General features: G+C 40.9%; 1 protein-coding gene across 2 annotated transcripts in view; it reads left to right on the top strand.

Annotated features, from left to right (window-relative positions):
• SETD7 (SET domain containing 7, histone lysine methyltransferase) overlaps nucleotides 1–13,507 on the top strand; it is a 65,520-nt gene that overhangs the window by 24,841 nt on the left and 27,172 nt on the right. For both annotated transcript variants that reach the window (XM_032147487.2, XM_032147482.2), the window contains exons 4-6: nucleotides 3,601–3,790; nucleotides 9,689–9,770; nucleotides 12,707–12,824. In XM_032147487.2, the coding sequence (XP_032003378.1) occupies nucleotides 3,601–3,790; nucleotides 9,689–9,770; nucleotides 12,707–12,824 (390 nt within the window). The remainder of the gene's footprint in view (nucleotides 1–3,600; nucleotides 3,791–9,688; nucleotides 9,771–12,706; nucleotides 12,825–13,507) is intronic.

Genomic DNA, 13,507 nt, shown 5'->3' with positions numbered 1-13,507 from the left:
TCAGAGGGAAATAGTGGAAAATTTCATTGTTGCTATTAGTTTTATTCCCTGTTTCTCATATGTAAAAACCAGTCCAGCAATTTTTAATTTGGGGGAGCTTACTGCACTGTTGTTACTTGATTTTACAATTCCACTAACTGCTTTTTAAGGTGTTTTATGGTTTATATTGTTTAAATTAAGGTGATTAAAATTAACTTACCTTTGAGTATTTGATAGCATTTTATGATATTTCTGGAGTCTATTAAAGTAAAAAGATATGGCAGAACCCATGGTTGGAAATTAATGCTCTAATCTTTGTTTGCATTTCAAATGTCCCATCTGTTGTTAGTGAATTTCCAGAAAATGTTTCAGAGAATAGACCTTAGAAAACACTCTATTTTTATTTTATTTTATTTTTTATTTATTGAGACAGGGTCTTGCTCTGTTGCCCAGGCTGGAGTGCAGTGGCACAATCTTGGCTCACTACAACCTCCGCCTCCCAGACTCAAGTCATCTTCCCACCTCAGCCTCCTTAGTAGCTGGGATTACAGGCATATGCCACCACATCTGGCTAATATCTTTATGTTTTCTTTTTAGAGACAGGGTTTCTCTAAAACCTACTCTTGAACTCCTGGGCTCAAGCAATCCACCTGCCTTGGCCCCCTGAAATGCTGAAATTACAGGCATGAGCCACTGTGCCTGGCCAGAAAATATTTTGCTTAATATTTTATTTTGTTCATAACTTAAGTCAAAATACTTTTTTTTTTGTTTTGAGACAGAGTCTCACTCTGTTGCCCAGGATGGAGTGCAGTGGTGCCATCTCGGCTTACTGCAACCTCCGCCTCCTGAGTTCAAGCGATTCTTCTGCCTCAGCCTCCCAAGTAGCTGGGATTACAGGCACACGCCACCACGCCTGGCTAATGTTTTGTATTTTTAGTAAAGATGGGGTTTCACCATGTTGGCCAGGCACTGGGCTCAAACTCCCGACCTCAGGTGATTTCCTTGCCTCGGCCTCCCAAAGTGCCGGGATTACAGGTGTGAGCCACTGTGCCAAGCTGAAAATACATTTTTTACTCTGAAACCTTATGATTAAAAAGTGCTAATAAAAAGAAACGATCAGTTACATATATAACAAGAAAAGCAATCCCAGCTAAATCCACTTATACATCATTGTTCTTAAAAAATAAGTTATAATCTAGGAATGGGGCATAAGAAAAGAAGGTTGTAAAACGTTTTCTAAGAATTGCTAAAGCGTTAAATATCCTCTTGGTAGGATCTGTGACAGATCAAAAGTTGTAACATGTACTGCTTAGGAGAAGAGAAGCAGAAAGATCAGAAGCGGTGGAGGTGCTGCCCAGGGTAGGAGGACTGAAACCTGGCCCGTGAATAGCCAGGGTGGGCATCTTGCTGCCCAGTGCTGGGGCGCTGCTGATGTGACAGTGCATCTTGAAGTCAGGGGAAGTGGAACTCTCTACATAGAGATGAGTATTGGATTACCAGATTCTCCTACTACCTGTCATTTTACTTGTGACATTGTCAATTAAAGTCCCTAGATGGGATTAAAGATGAGCCAAGATTGGTGAATGGATTGGCCTCGCTCAATGTGGTTGCATTTTGAAAACCAAAAATATAGCTACATTTTAACCTTTAGCCTTAATTATCTTATTAAATCTCAAAGAAGACTCTGCCTTAGGAAGGAGCGTTGGTGAGCAAAAAAGCAGCCTTTGTCCTCTTAATCCCCACCCAGTAGAGAAATGGGTGTCAGTAGGTGTCAGACCCTGGCTGCTCACCAGTCAAATGAACGATTTCTCCCCCCACGAGGAGGAGCCAGTGAGCAGAGGAGAGAAAGCAGCTGTTTCTTCCCCCACACTCCCTGATACCTGATACAGCAGAGGAAGAAATTTCTGTAACGGGCCAAAGCAGGAACAAGGGGAGAAAAAAGTGATGATTTTCCCTACAGTCCATATTTGTAAGCTCACTCTAAGGAAAGAGTATTTCTTTCAAAAATTTACCTTGAAAAAGTTTTTCATATAAGGTTTTTAATTAAAAATGTATAACTCCTTTTGGAAATGAAAGAAGTTCTACTTTATCATTCTGGACAAATAAATTCACTCCCTCTGAAACCAGAAATTTAAACATTTAAGGGGAAAGGTGTGAGGCCCTGGAAAGACAGACTTCTGTTTTAAATAAATAGTAATGTTGGCTTACGTTAGTCATGGAGTATAAGAAGCACAAATGCTCTTATACCCTTCCATTCAATAATCATCACTAAAAGCCTGAAGGCAGATCTTGCAGGAAGTATCATCTCCATTTATGCTCAATTATTAAGAATTAACTTGAAGAGAAGAAAGAGCAATGACTATATCCCTAGTGCACTTTCTATCCATTAAAAATGCTTCTAAGTATTTTTCTTTCTATGTAAGTGCCATGATTCATTTTTAAATTTACAGCCCTTTTCCTAGAAGGCAAAAAAAAAAAAAAAAGGCAGCATTTGGGATCACTCAAAAGTCATCCTACATCACTGACTTTGAGTAGCTAGCTGTTCCTAGATCCTCAAGTTGGAGAAATTAACCAAGCTTTTAAAAGATGTCATGGCATTACTATTGTTAAACCAAACTCCCTAAGGTCTTAAATGTTCAAAGTTATACTATGAGGACCTTCTGGATGGAAAAAAAAAAAAGAAAGAAAGAAACATCTCTGGCACCCTAGCTTAAATTATTCATTACTTTTTGGTAACCCTGTTCAATTTAAAAAGCATTTATGAATCACCTACTGTGTCCGTACCACTTATCAAGATATAGAATTATATGATAGCCTCTGCCCTAAAGTACTCAATGACCCTTAGGAATGAAGTAAATGAAAGAGTTAAGCATGAAGCTAAGTGGGCTTCTCTGCTAAAAGGAGGCAAGAGGGAGCAGGAAATAGAGTGGGAAGAAAGAATTGAGATGGGAGTGGAATTTAGTTGATCTTTTTTCACTTTTTCTTCTAATTCCAAAAAAGGTGATGGTATAGGAGTCTCAGAAAGGCAGTGTCCAGACATCCTTTTGTTTGCCTCTGAAGAAGTGCAGATAGCTCTCTTTACTTGTGTACACTAAATTAATTCTTAAGTACATTTGAACTGAATATTTTCCTAACACACCGGAAATCCAAATTTTAATACTGAGACGGGAGATCATATGAATAGTGGGTAGGAGTGTCTTGCTAAAGATCATCATCATATTTGATTTTGGCCAAAAATAACACTTAGTTACATTTCCTTTAAATATTGGTAATTGATGTTACAAATATCAAAGAAACATTATTTATTTATTAGATAGTAAACCAAGATAGAGTATGAGTAACTTGTCCCGGATTACAAACTGCAACGGAGTCTCCCACTCTCTAAATCAGGCATACATGCCCCAAATGTGTATGACTTTCTAGCAGTATATTTGTATGGAGCTGGATGAGGAGCTATGCATCATGTTTTTCTTACCCAGGTGAAAAGCTCTGGGTTCCTAAACTGTTATTATCCCTACTGGTGCTATATTAATAATGGGAGTTCAGAGGAGAAATTTCTTGGAACTCATGTCCTAGACATACTATATATAATATTTTCTGGTTTTTGGTTTCTCCCATCAGGATGGAGGAAGCCTTGTAGGAGAAGTAAATGAAGATGGGGAGATGACTGGAGAGAAGATAGCCTATGTGTACCCTGATGAGAGGACCGCACTTTATGGGAAATTTATTGATGGAGAGATGATAGAAGGCAAACTGGCCACCCTTATGTCCACTGAAGAAGGGAGGCCTCACTTTGAACTGATGCCTGGAAGTAAGTTGAATCCGCTTCAGATGGGTTGCTCCAATTCCAAAGCAGGTTGTTAGGGCTGATTTGAGAGAAGCTTCTTTTCTCTTCCTCTCTGTGTAGTTCTCTTTAATCGTGTATTAGTCAGGTTTTATTGCATAACAGACACTGCACCTCCCCAGTGGTTTACAACAGCAACCACAGCTCTGCCGAGCAGCTGTACTCCAGCTGGCTGAGGCTGGGCTAAGGGGGCCAGGCCAGACTTGAGGCTTCTGGTCAGGTTTGAGTCAGCTCTCTTTGTCTTAATTCTGGGGCCTAATCTGAAGGGACAATGGCAGTGTGGGGCAAGATTTTCCCACAGTGGATCACAGAAGTGTCAGAGCATAAGCAGATACCTGTGATGCCTTTTGAAACCTCACCTTGGAACTGACATGGTGGCACTTTCACTCACTTTTCACTGGTCAAAGCAAGTCACATGGCCAAGCCAGACATCAGTGAGACAGGGAAATTACACCATACACATTAGTGGGAGATACTGAAAAGTCATGTGACAAAGGGCCTAGGTATATAATCCTCATATAGGGAGGGAATAAAGAAATGACAGCAGTAATTCGTTTGTTTTTTTTTTATTTTGAGATGGAGTCTCGCTCTGTCGCCCAGGCTGGAGTGCAGTGGCGCAATCTCGGCTCACTGCAACCTCCGCCTCCCGGGTTCACGCCATTCTCCTGCCTCAGCCTCTCCGAGTAGCTGGGACTACAGGCGCCCGCCACCACGCCCGGCTAATTTTTTTGTATTTTTAGTAGAGACGGGGTTTCACCGTGGTCTCGATCTCCTGACCTCGTGATCCGCCTGCCTCGGCCTCCCAAAGTGCTGGGATTACAAGCGTGAGCCACCGCGCCCAGCCGACAGCAGTAATTCAATTGATTTCAAATGGTTATCTCTCCAAAAAACTGTGCTATGATAATAAAGAACCAAATCAAGTAGATCTCTAAACTGTAAAGTTGATTGAGCCTGAGCTGTGACTGGAAAATATAAATGCATATTGGCATCTCGAGCCCAACATCTTGCGTGGAGCACAATGTATGAGTGAACCCAATGGAATCCATATTTGAAAAAAGTATTATTTTCCTTTTAGAAGTACACATGTCACACTAAACATTTTTTCTGAGTATAAAATTACTAAGAGAAAATCTGGAAAATATACAAAGAAAAATCAAGATTTTGCATTTTGAGTGGCACAGCTTAAGAAAGCTATTTGAATTGGTCTGATTCCCTGAAAACTGTATATGCATGTATTTCTGATCCAGGTTTGGTTATAGGGAGAAAAAAATAGAAAAGACAATAAATCCAGGCATTAATAGGCTTAAATAGTATTTAGTTATTTGTGATCTGAAGAAGAATCTCCAAAGGAAGCTTGTCCAAAAGTGGAAAATTTAGCATTTATATTTAGGTCCAATTTGGGTTGCTTTAAATGTCTTTTTTGTTTTTTTAAGTTAAAAATGGAGACAGTCTAAATGCAATGTGGGATTCTGGATTGGATCCTGGAAGAGAAAAAGGACATTAGTGGAAAAACTGGTGAAATCTAAATAAAGTCTAGAGTTTTGTACATAGTAATGTATCTGTGTTGGTTTCTTAATTTTGACAAATGTACCATGCACTGTAAGAAGTTAACATTAGGAGAAACAGTGAGGATGCTCTGTGCTTTCTTTGCGACTTTTCTATATACAGTCATGGGCCCATAACAACTGTGGTACCATAAGATTATGCCATATTTTTGTTTTTATTTCATTTTATTTTTTAAAGGACAGAATTTCACTCTGTTGCCCAGACTAGAGTGGACTGGTGTTATCATAGCCCACTGCAGCCTTGAGCTCCTGGGCTCAAGCAATCCTCCTGCCTCAGCCTCCGCAGTAGCTAAGACTACAGGCATGCACCACAATGCCCAGCTAAATACTTTTAGATTTTTTGTAGAAACAGGGTCTTGCTGTATTGCTCAGGCTGGTCTCAAACTCCTGGCCTCAAGCAATCTTCCTGCCTCAGACTCTCATAGTGCTGGGATTACAGACATAAACTACCGCACCCAGCTAAGATTATATCATATTTTTACTGCACCTTTTCTATGTATAGATATGTTTAGATACACAAATCCTTCCCATTAGGTTACTGTTGTCTGTGGTATTCCCCACAGTAACATGCTGTACAGGTTTGGAGCCTAGGAGCAATAGGCTCTACCATTTATTAATAGCCTAGATGTGTAGTTGGCTATACCTTCTAGGTTTGTGTGAGTACACTCTCTGATGTTTGCATAATGACCAACTAACCTCATGACACATTTCTCAGAATGTATCCCCTTCATTAAGTGATGCATGTCATATATTTGAAATTACTCCAAAATGAAAAGTTTATTTAAAAAAAAAAAAAAGGAAGCAGTAATCTTTGAACTATAAACTCTGATATCTATGCCCTTGATCTGTGTTCTGAAAGGAGACACTATCATAATATTTAGAAATGAGGAGGCTCGAAACAAGGGAGGATCCCAATTGGTGATGCCAATTTTAAAACTTCAGAAGTAGCAGCATTTTTAGTGGCAGGTGCCTGAACTTAAGAATCACCTAATTTGAGACCTATCTCTAACATTTACTATATTGTCCTTGGGCAAGTTATTTATTTTTTCAGAACCTGTTTCCTCATTACCAAACGTGGATATTAGCACCTACCATAAAACACCGTAATGAAAGTTGTTGCTATTACATTCTTCTTGCTATAAATAAGAAACAGTAGGCCAGGCCTGATGGCTCACAGCTATAATCCTAGCACTTTGGGTGGCTGAGCCAGGTGGATCACTTGAGCCCAGAAGTTCAAGATCAGCCTAGGCAGCATGGTGAGATCCTGTCTCTACTAAAAATACAAAAAAAAAAATTAGCTGGGCATGGTAGCATGTGTCTGTAATCTCAGCTACTTGGGAGACTGAGGTGGGAGGATCACCTGCAGTGAGTTGAGTGCACTGCACTCCAGCCTGGGCGACAGGAGTGAGACCGTGTCTTTAAAAAAAAGAAAAAAAAAAAATTGTCGAAAGTGAGAATTCTAAAGGCAATTATTATTTTTTTAGAATTTCTGGTTGCTTTAGCTGGGTGTGGTGGTGTGTGCCTGCAGTCCCAGCTACTCAGGAGGCTGAGGCACAAGAACCGCTTGAACCCGGGAAGTGGAGGTTGCAGTGAGCCAAGATAGCACCACTGCACTCCAACCTGGGTGACACAGAGACTCTGTCTCAAAAAAAAAAAAAAAAAAAAAAAAAAAAAAAAAAAAAGCAACAACAACAACAACAAAAAAAAACTTCTGGTTGCAAATAAACATTCACTTCAAATTAACTTAAGGCAGAAAAGAAAGGGGGGATTTATTGGCAAGATTCCTGCAGACCTCAGGTGTTTTGAAATGTTGAATAGTTTGAGCCTCAAAAGGGCCAGGAACTGTGGCTGCTCTGGCACTCTGAAGATCCCATGGACAGATCTTTAGTCTAATGTTCTGCCATGTTTGTGTCTCTCCTCTGCCCCTTCCAGTTATAATTATTGACCTGCTGACTAGCCACTGGGTTAGGGGGTACAGGGTCCTGTGACTGTAGGGTCCAGTGGTTGGGGAAGGAGAGAAATTAATGCAAATATCTCACGTAAAACACTCCTTGACCTGTCGCCTCACCAGCTTCTCCCTTTCTCTGTGTGCTTTTGTAACCACAAACTACTTCTAGTTCTCTACTTACTTCCTGTGGAGTTTCTCACCTATGCCACTGCTTCTCACCTGGTCAGCCCTACTCCACATAGTAACTGCTTTTCCTTGGCTAATTCCTACTCAATTTTTAAGGCTTAACTCACTTTTTATAATGAATGTTTGTCCATTGAATAAATGAATTCTAGTCAAAGGGCATAGCATACTATAGAGGAAAGGAGGGAAAGTAAAGGATGTGTAAAATCTGTAAAAGTAAAGGATGTGCCTGCAGCCTGGGCATGTCTAAGGGAGCAGAAGAAGGGACAGTAGGCATCGGAAGAGATAGTGTGCACTCCCTGAAAGCAGCAACAGAGGTTAATCCTTTTTGTATCTACACAGTCCCTAGTGTTGTACATGTAGTTGGCACTCAGTAAATTTGTCATAAAAATTTTAGTCTAAGGAGCTAGATGGAAGTTCATAGGAAAATTTCCACTCAATAGAACATATATTCCACGCACAATTTTGGTTATTTATAGAAAGTGGCAGCTGGGCACAGCAGCTCACGCCTATAATACCCGCACTTTGGGAGGCTGAGCCTGGTGGATCACTAGAGGTCAGGAGTTTGAGACCAGCCTGGCCAAGAAGGCGAAACCCCATCTCTACTGAAAATGCAAAAATTAGCCAGGCATGGTGACAGGCACCTGTAATCTCAGCTGCTTGGGAGGCTAAGGCAGGAGAATCACTTGAACCCGGGAGGCGGAGATTGCAGTGAGCTGAGATCACGCCATTGCCCTCCAGCCTGAGTGACAGAGCAAGACTGTCTCAAAAGAAAAAAAAAGTGGGGGAGGGTGGTTTAAATTCTTTTCATGGATTGCTTGGTGGTCTGTTACCACTTAGCTCTCACATCCAATCCATTCATCATTCTTTCACTGCCAGCTATTATTGCAAGAGGCTGCTGCCCCTTGCGGCCTGTATTTTTCAGGCTCCTGTGCATCTGACTTCTGTCTGAGTTTGGCCAAAGGGAGGCCACTGGCTGGCTGGGGACAAAGCAGGAGAAGGCAGCAGGAAGACACCCTCTTTGTGTCAACCAGCATCTCCAGCAGTGGCCCCATCACCTCCTGATTCCATCTCCCATGAAGGAGGCCCAGGCTAGTTCCAACTACCCCAGCTCCAGAGATCCAGGAGTACCACTGTGCCCTCTGTCCCTCTGGCCTCCAGTGGCAGCTTCCTGCTCTTGCCAGTGTCTGGGCTTTTCACGGCTCCATCTGGCTTGTCAGCATTCCATCCCCTGTATGACCAATTCCCTGAACTGAATTCTCTTTGAAACACTCAAATGGTCTGTTTCTGTTGCAGACACTGACTGATTTGGATTGGTTTCTGACTTTTAGTTTGAGGTATTCCTTGGGGTTTTGGTTGTACAAAAAAAGCCACTCACAAACAAACAGAAAGAGGACCTAGTAACCATTGGTAACTACTGAAGCATTGCTTAATGGGATTGTGAGTTTTCCCTTAGTGTATATAATCATTTGCTTTGCAGGAGTAAGCCCTCTGATTCTAAATCTTGTTTCTTTACCTATCAGTCTTCAGAGCATCTATCTTCAGTGCTCTCTATGAGGATTCTCTAAGGCTAATCCTTCACAGAGAGCCAGTGTTCATTCTAGGGTGGTTGTGTGCCTTGATTTCTAGACTAAATTACTAATTGGCTTCTGAACCACCGTAATAGAAAGGAGATTATTTTGTTAATGCTTTATCAAAAGCAGTGCTGTTCTCCTTAATTCTGGTGAGGCAGAATTTTATTCTTCGTGAAGGAGATAACTGCCAGGGTTCAGTTGTTGGATTCTGTAGACTGTATCTATAATGAAGAAAACCACCAGAAAAATTTAAAACCATCCTCCAATTTGATCTGAGCCAAGAGATCTCAGAATTTCATGACAAAGCATTTTATTGATTCCCAAGCATCCTTTAAGTCATTTTAATAAGGAAAATTCAAGAGTGAATTGGAATGTTAAGAGATGCATCTGATGGCTGTTCATGAAGGCCTGAAAATAAAACTGAAGAGTAAATCTAAAATGTATCCATTTAAATTGAAGAACTTCATTCTAGTTGGTATAACTTGATTAAGATTTTTGGTTTTTTAACTCTTTGTTGTCCCATGAATAGAGAGAAGTGTTACAAATGCTCTTCCCTAACTCTGCACCTGTACTGATATTTTTGTTTGCTTTTCAGATTCAGTGTACCACTTTGATAAGTCGACTTCATCTTGCATTTCTACCAATGCTCTTCTTCCAGATCCTTATGAATCAGAAAGGTAATTTCCTCCTTGTGGTTTTAATTGCGTGTTTATGTGAGGTTAAATAAGCCTAGTGGTAGGAACTTATGTGCCTCTGTGGCTCTCTGCCCAGGCTGGGTTCCAGCTCAGACCAAGCTCCTCATTAAAGTGTCATTTTCCTTTGCAAACCCTCAAATAAATATTTCTATATTCTGAGGAAGAGTGTTTTTATTCTTATGTAGAATCTGACCCTGTAAGAGAGTTTCCTCACCCATAAATCACAGAACAGCTTGTGTGTCTGTCCTAGAGTAAAACCTCCAGGTAGAAAGAGCAGTTGAGGCCGGGCATGGTGGCTCATGCCTGTAATCCCAGCACTTTGGGAGGCCAAGGCAGGTGGATCACTTGAGATCAGGAGTTCAAGACCAGCCTGGCCAACGTGGTGAAACCCCATCTCTACTAAAAATACAAAAATTAGCTGGGTATCGTGGCGTATGCCTGTAATCCCAGCTACTCAGGAGGCTGAGGAACAAGAATTGCTTCAATCTGGGAGCCAGAGGTTACGGTGAGCCGAGATCACACCACTGCACTCCAGCCTGGGCAACAGAGCAAGACTCCATCTAAAAAGAAAAAAAAACGAGCAGCTGGGCCAGGCAGCCAGCTGTGTCGTGGCTGAGCATTCCCTTTCTTAGGGTCTGTGCTGCAGTCACATGCTGGCCCTCTAGGGGAACATTTCATGCTCTTTAAAGCTCTAGCCTGTGCACACAGGATGCCTCCATTTCATCTTAGTCCAGCTGAGGTGTTCTGGAACACAAGACAATTTCTTTTTTCACAAACAGAAGACAAGAGTGAAACAAAGAAAGTATAAGAGGCATAAAAACATTCTAGCTTATAAATGACAAGTTTCTGGTTTGTAAGCCCATTCCCAGAGGGTCACATCCTGTTCCACTTCATGTCTTATTTATGAGGATGGCGAAACTCTAGCTCTTGAGTCTTGGTATGGCTTTTTCTGGTACCCTCTCTGGGATTCTTCTTATTCCTTAGCAGCAGATCTGTTTATGAATAAGCATACTATCTGAAACTGATTTTCTCTTTGCCTCGTGTTTTGTAAGCATGGCTTACCTCCCATTCACTTTCTGTTCCCATCTGAGAAATAGGCCTCTTCCTCCATTCAACTGACAGAGCTGACCCCACAATGTCACAATGATGAATGGAGTCTTTTTTGACATGAGGCTCTGGCCCAGTTACAAAGGGAGGGGTTTAGCTTCTTTGTTAGCTCCAAAACACAAGACCGTAGTGTTAGTCTTATCTGTTATTATTGTTGTGATGAGGCTGCATAATGATGCCCTCAGAACTTTCAGTGGTTTACAGAGTCAAACATTTTGTTTTACACTCATAGTTCTGTAGGTTGGCTGAGGTTCAGCCACTTTTGACTGGAATCAGCTAAGCTCAGCTGGCCTAGGCTGGACTCCAGGTTTCAAGTTGGGTTCAAGTCTGTTTCACATGTTTTCTTTACAAGAGAAACAGGGAGCAACAGCCCCCCTAGGGCATATTCTTCTAGTGGAGACAGTGAAAAGTCTGGAGGAGGCCAGCAGAAATTTGCCCCAGCCCTTCACACCTGAGACTTGCCTGCAGCCACTTCTGCCCGTGTTCTACCAGCAAAACAGATCAGATGGCCAAGCAAGAAGTCAGTGGGGCAGGATGTATTCTCCACCCACCCTTAGGGAGGCACTACAAGGTCACATGGCAAAGTGGCAGGATGTATATAATTCTATCACAGGGAAGAAGTAAAGAGTTGAAAGCAATAAATCAGTCTTCCAGTTCATGAATAAGCATAAGAGCCATGTAACCAAAATTACAGATGATCAGTTCCTGTAGGGTCATTCCATCCCAGTGTCTGATTAAATCCAGTTCCATAATTATGAGCACTTTTTTCTTTATTTTTTTTTAAGACAGAGTCTTGCTCTTGTCCAGGCTGGAGTGCAATGGTGTGATTTCAGCTCACTGCAATCTCCGCTGCCTGGGTTCAAGCAATTCTCCTGCCTCAGCCTCCTGAGTAACTGGGATTACAGGCACCCGCCATCACACCCAGCTAATTTTTGTATTTTTAGTAGAGATGGGGTTTCACCATGTTGGCCATGGTGCTCTTGAACTCCTGACCTCAGGTGATCCACCCGCCTCAGCCTCCCAAAGTGCTGGCATTACAGGCATGAGCTACCACGCCCGACCAGCTGTTTTCTTATAAACCAGTGGTTGGCAAACTTTTTCTGTAAAGGGCCACATAGTAAATATTTTAGGCTTTGCAAGCCATATAATATCTGTTGCAACTACTCAATTCTGCCTTTGTAGAGCTAAAGCAGTCACAGGCAATACTAAGCGAATGGGTATGGCTGTGTCCCAGTAAAACTTTACTTACAAAAATGAGCAGCAGCCAGATTGGACCCTCAGGCCATAGTTAACTGACCCCTGTTATGAACCCTTTTGCTGGGAAATGCTTATTGGATATATCTTATTAATTGTTTGTCACTGTTTCATAAAGAAGATACATCTTGAGGCTAAACTAAAACAGCCTCCTTTCCCTCCCATCTAACACTGACAAACTTAGATATAGCTTTAATTAACTTTGAAAAAGTGTTTACTTGTCCAGTAAGACAGTGAAAATTGTCATCAACTAAAAACATAAAATTCTTCCAAAAAATACCTCATATCAAGCACTGAGCATCTTTATGAAAATATAATGATAATTTCTATATTAGAAAGCAAATTTTAAACACCTCTCTTAAAAGAGACGTAACTACCATTTGTTTAATTTCCAGTGCCAAAATATTGTGGTTTAACTTTTTCTTCCTCCCTCCCTTCTTAGTTGAGTTATGAATTGACATTTTGGATTCAGTAGCCTTAATGATATTTTGGCAGTTGATGTAAGGAATGACATATTAAGCTGAAAAGGTCACTGTTGAACTCTTTTTTCAATTTAGGGTTTATGTTGCTGAATCTCTCATTTCCAGTGCTGGAGAAGGACTTTTTTCAAAGGTAGCTGTGGGACCTAATACTGTTATGTCTTTTTATAATGGAGTTCGAATTACACACCAAGAGGTGAGTGGGGCTGACAGTGGAAAATCAACTTTGTTGGTTAAAAGGCTTTGCTTCAAACAAAATCCCTTTATCTTAGTACTCACTAGAAAGTTAAAGAAACAGATTGGCTTTTTTGTAAAATTGATTGGACATTTTCCTCCTCTTTATTTTAAGCCTTAATACGATTTTTTTTTAAAGTTCCACAGCTATTTTATAGAGATTGAGGTGATGCTGTCAATAAGACAGTAATTGGTATATTAGACTATACCAATGTCTTAAAAATTGAGGTCCAATCAGACTCTGTAAATAACTAACTAAAGACCTTGGGTGGGGTGCTTTATAGGAAGGCCCCCTACATCTTCTTGTGCAAAAGCCATGCCATACTATAGCCTACATTTTGTCAGGAAGAGTTCTTTTGTCAAAAAAATTAAAAACAAAATGTTAAAGAGTTGAATCACCTCTTGCCTTTAAGATACAATCTTTGATATATTTCAAAGGCTTCATATATGTTTTCTGTTTTTGTTTCTTCACTTTACAGTTAATTTCCCTAAGTGTCTGCCTAAGGGCAAAAGTTCGATGTTTTTAGCACAGCTTATGCGCTCCTTCCTTGTCTGACTTATATTACGTGTATGGGACCTTAAGCTTATGGCTAATATTCCACATTTATGTTCACCTTTGCATTTATTCCTATGGAACAGTAAGAG

This window comes from Hylobates moloch, unplaced genomic scaffold, assembly GCF_009828535.3.
Source record: "Hylobates moloch isolate HMO894 unplaced genomic scaffold, HMol_V3 SCAFFOLD_3, whole genome shotgun sequence".
NCBI lineage: Eukaryota > Metazoa > Chordata > Mammalia > Primates > Hylobatidae > Hylobates > Hylobates moloch.
The sequence above is the reverse complement of the archived record's forward strand: the minus strand, read 5'-3'. Positions and strand labels throughout refer to the sequence as shown.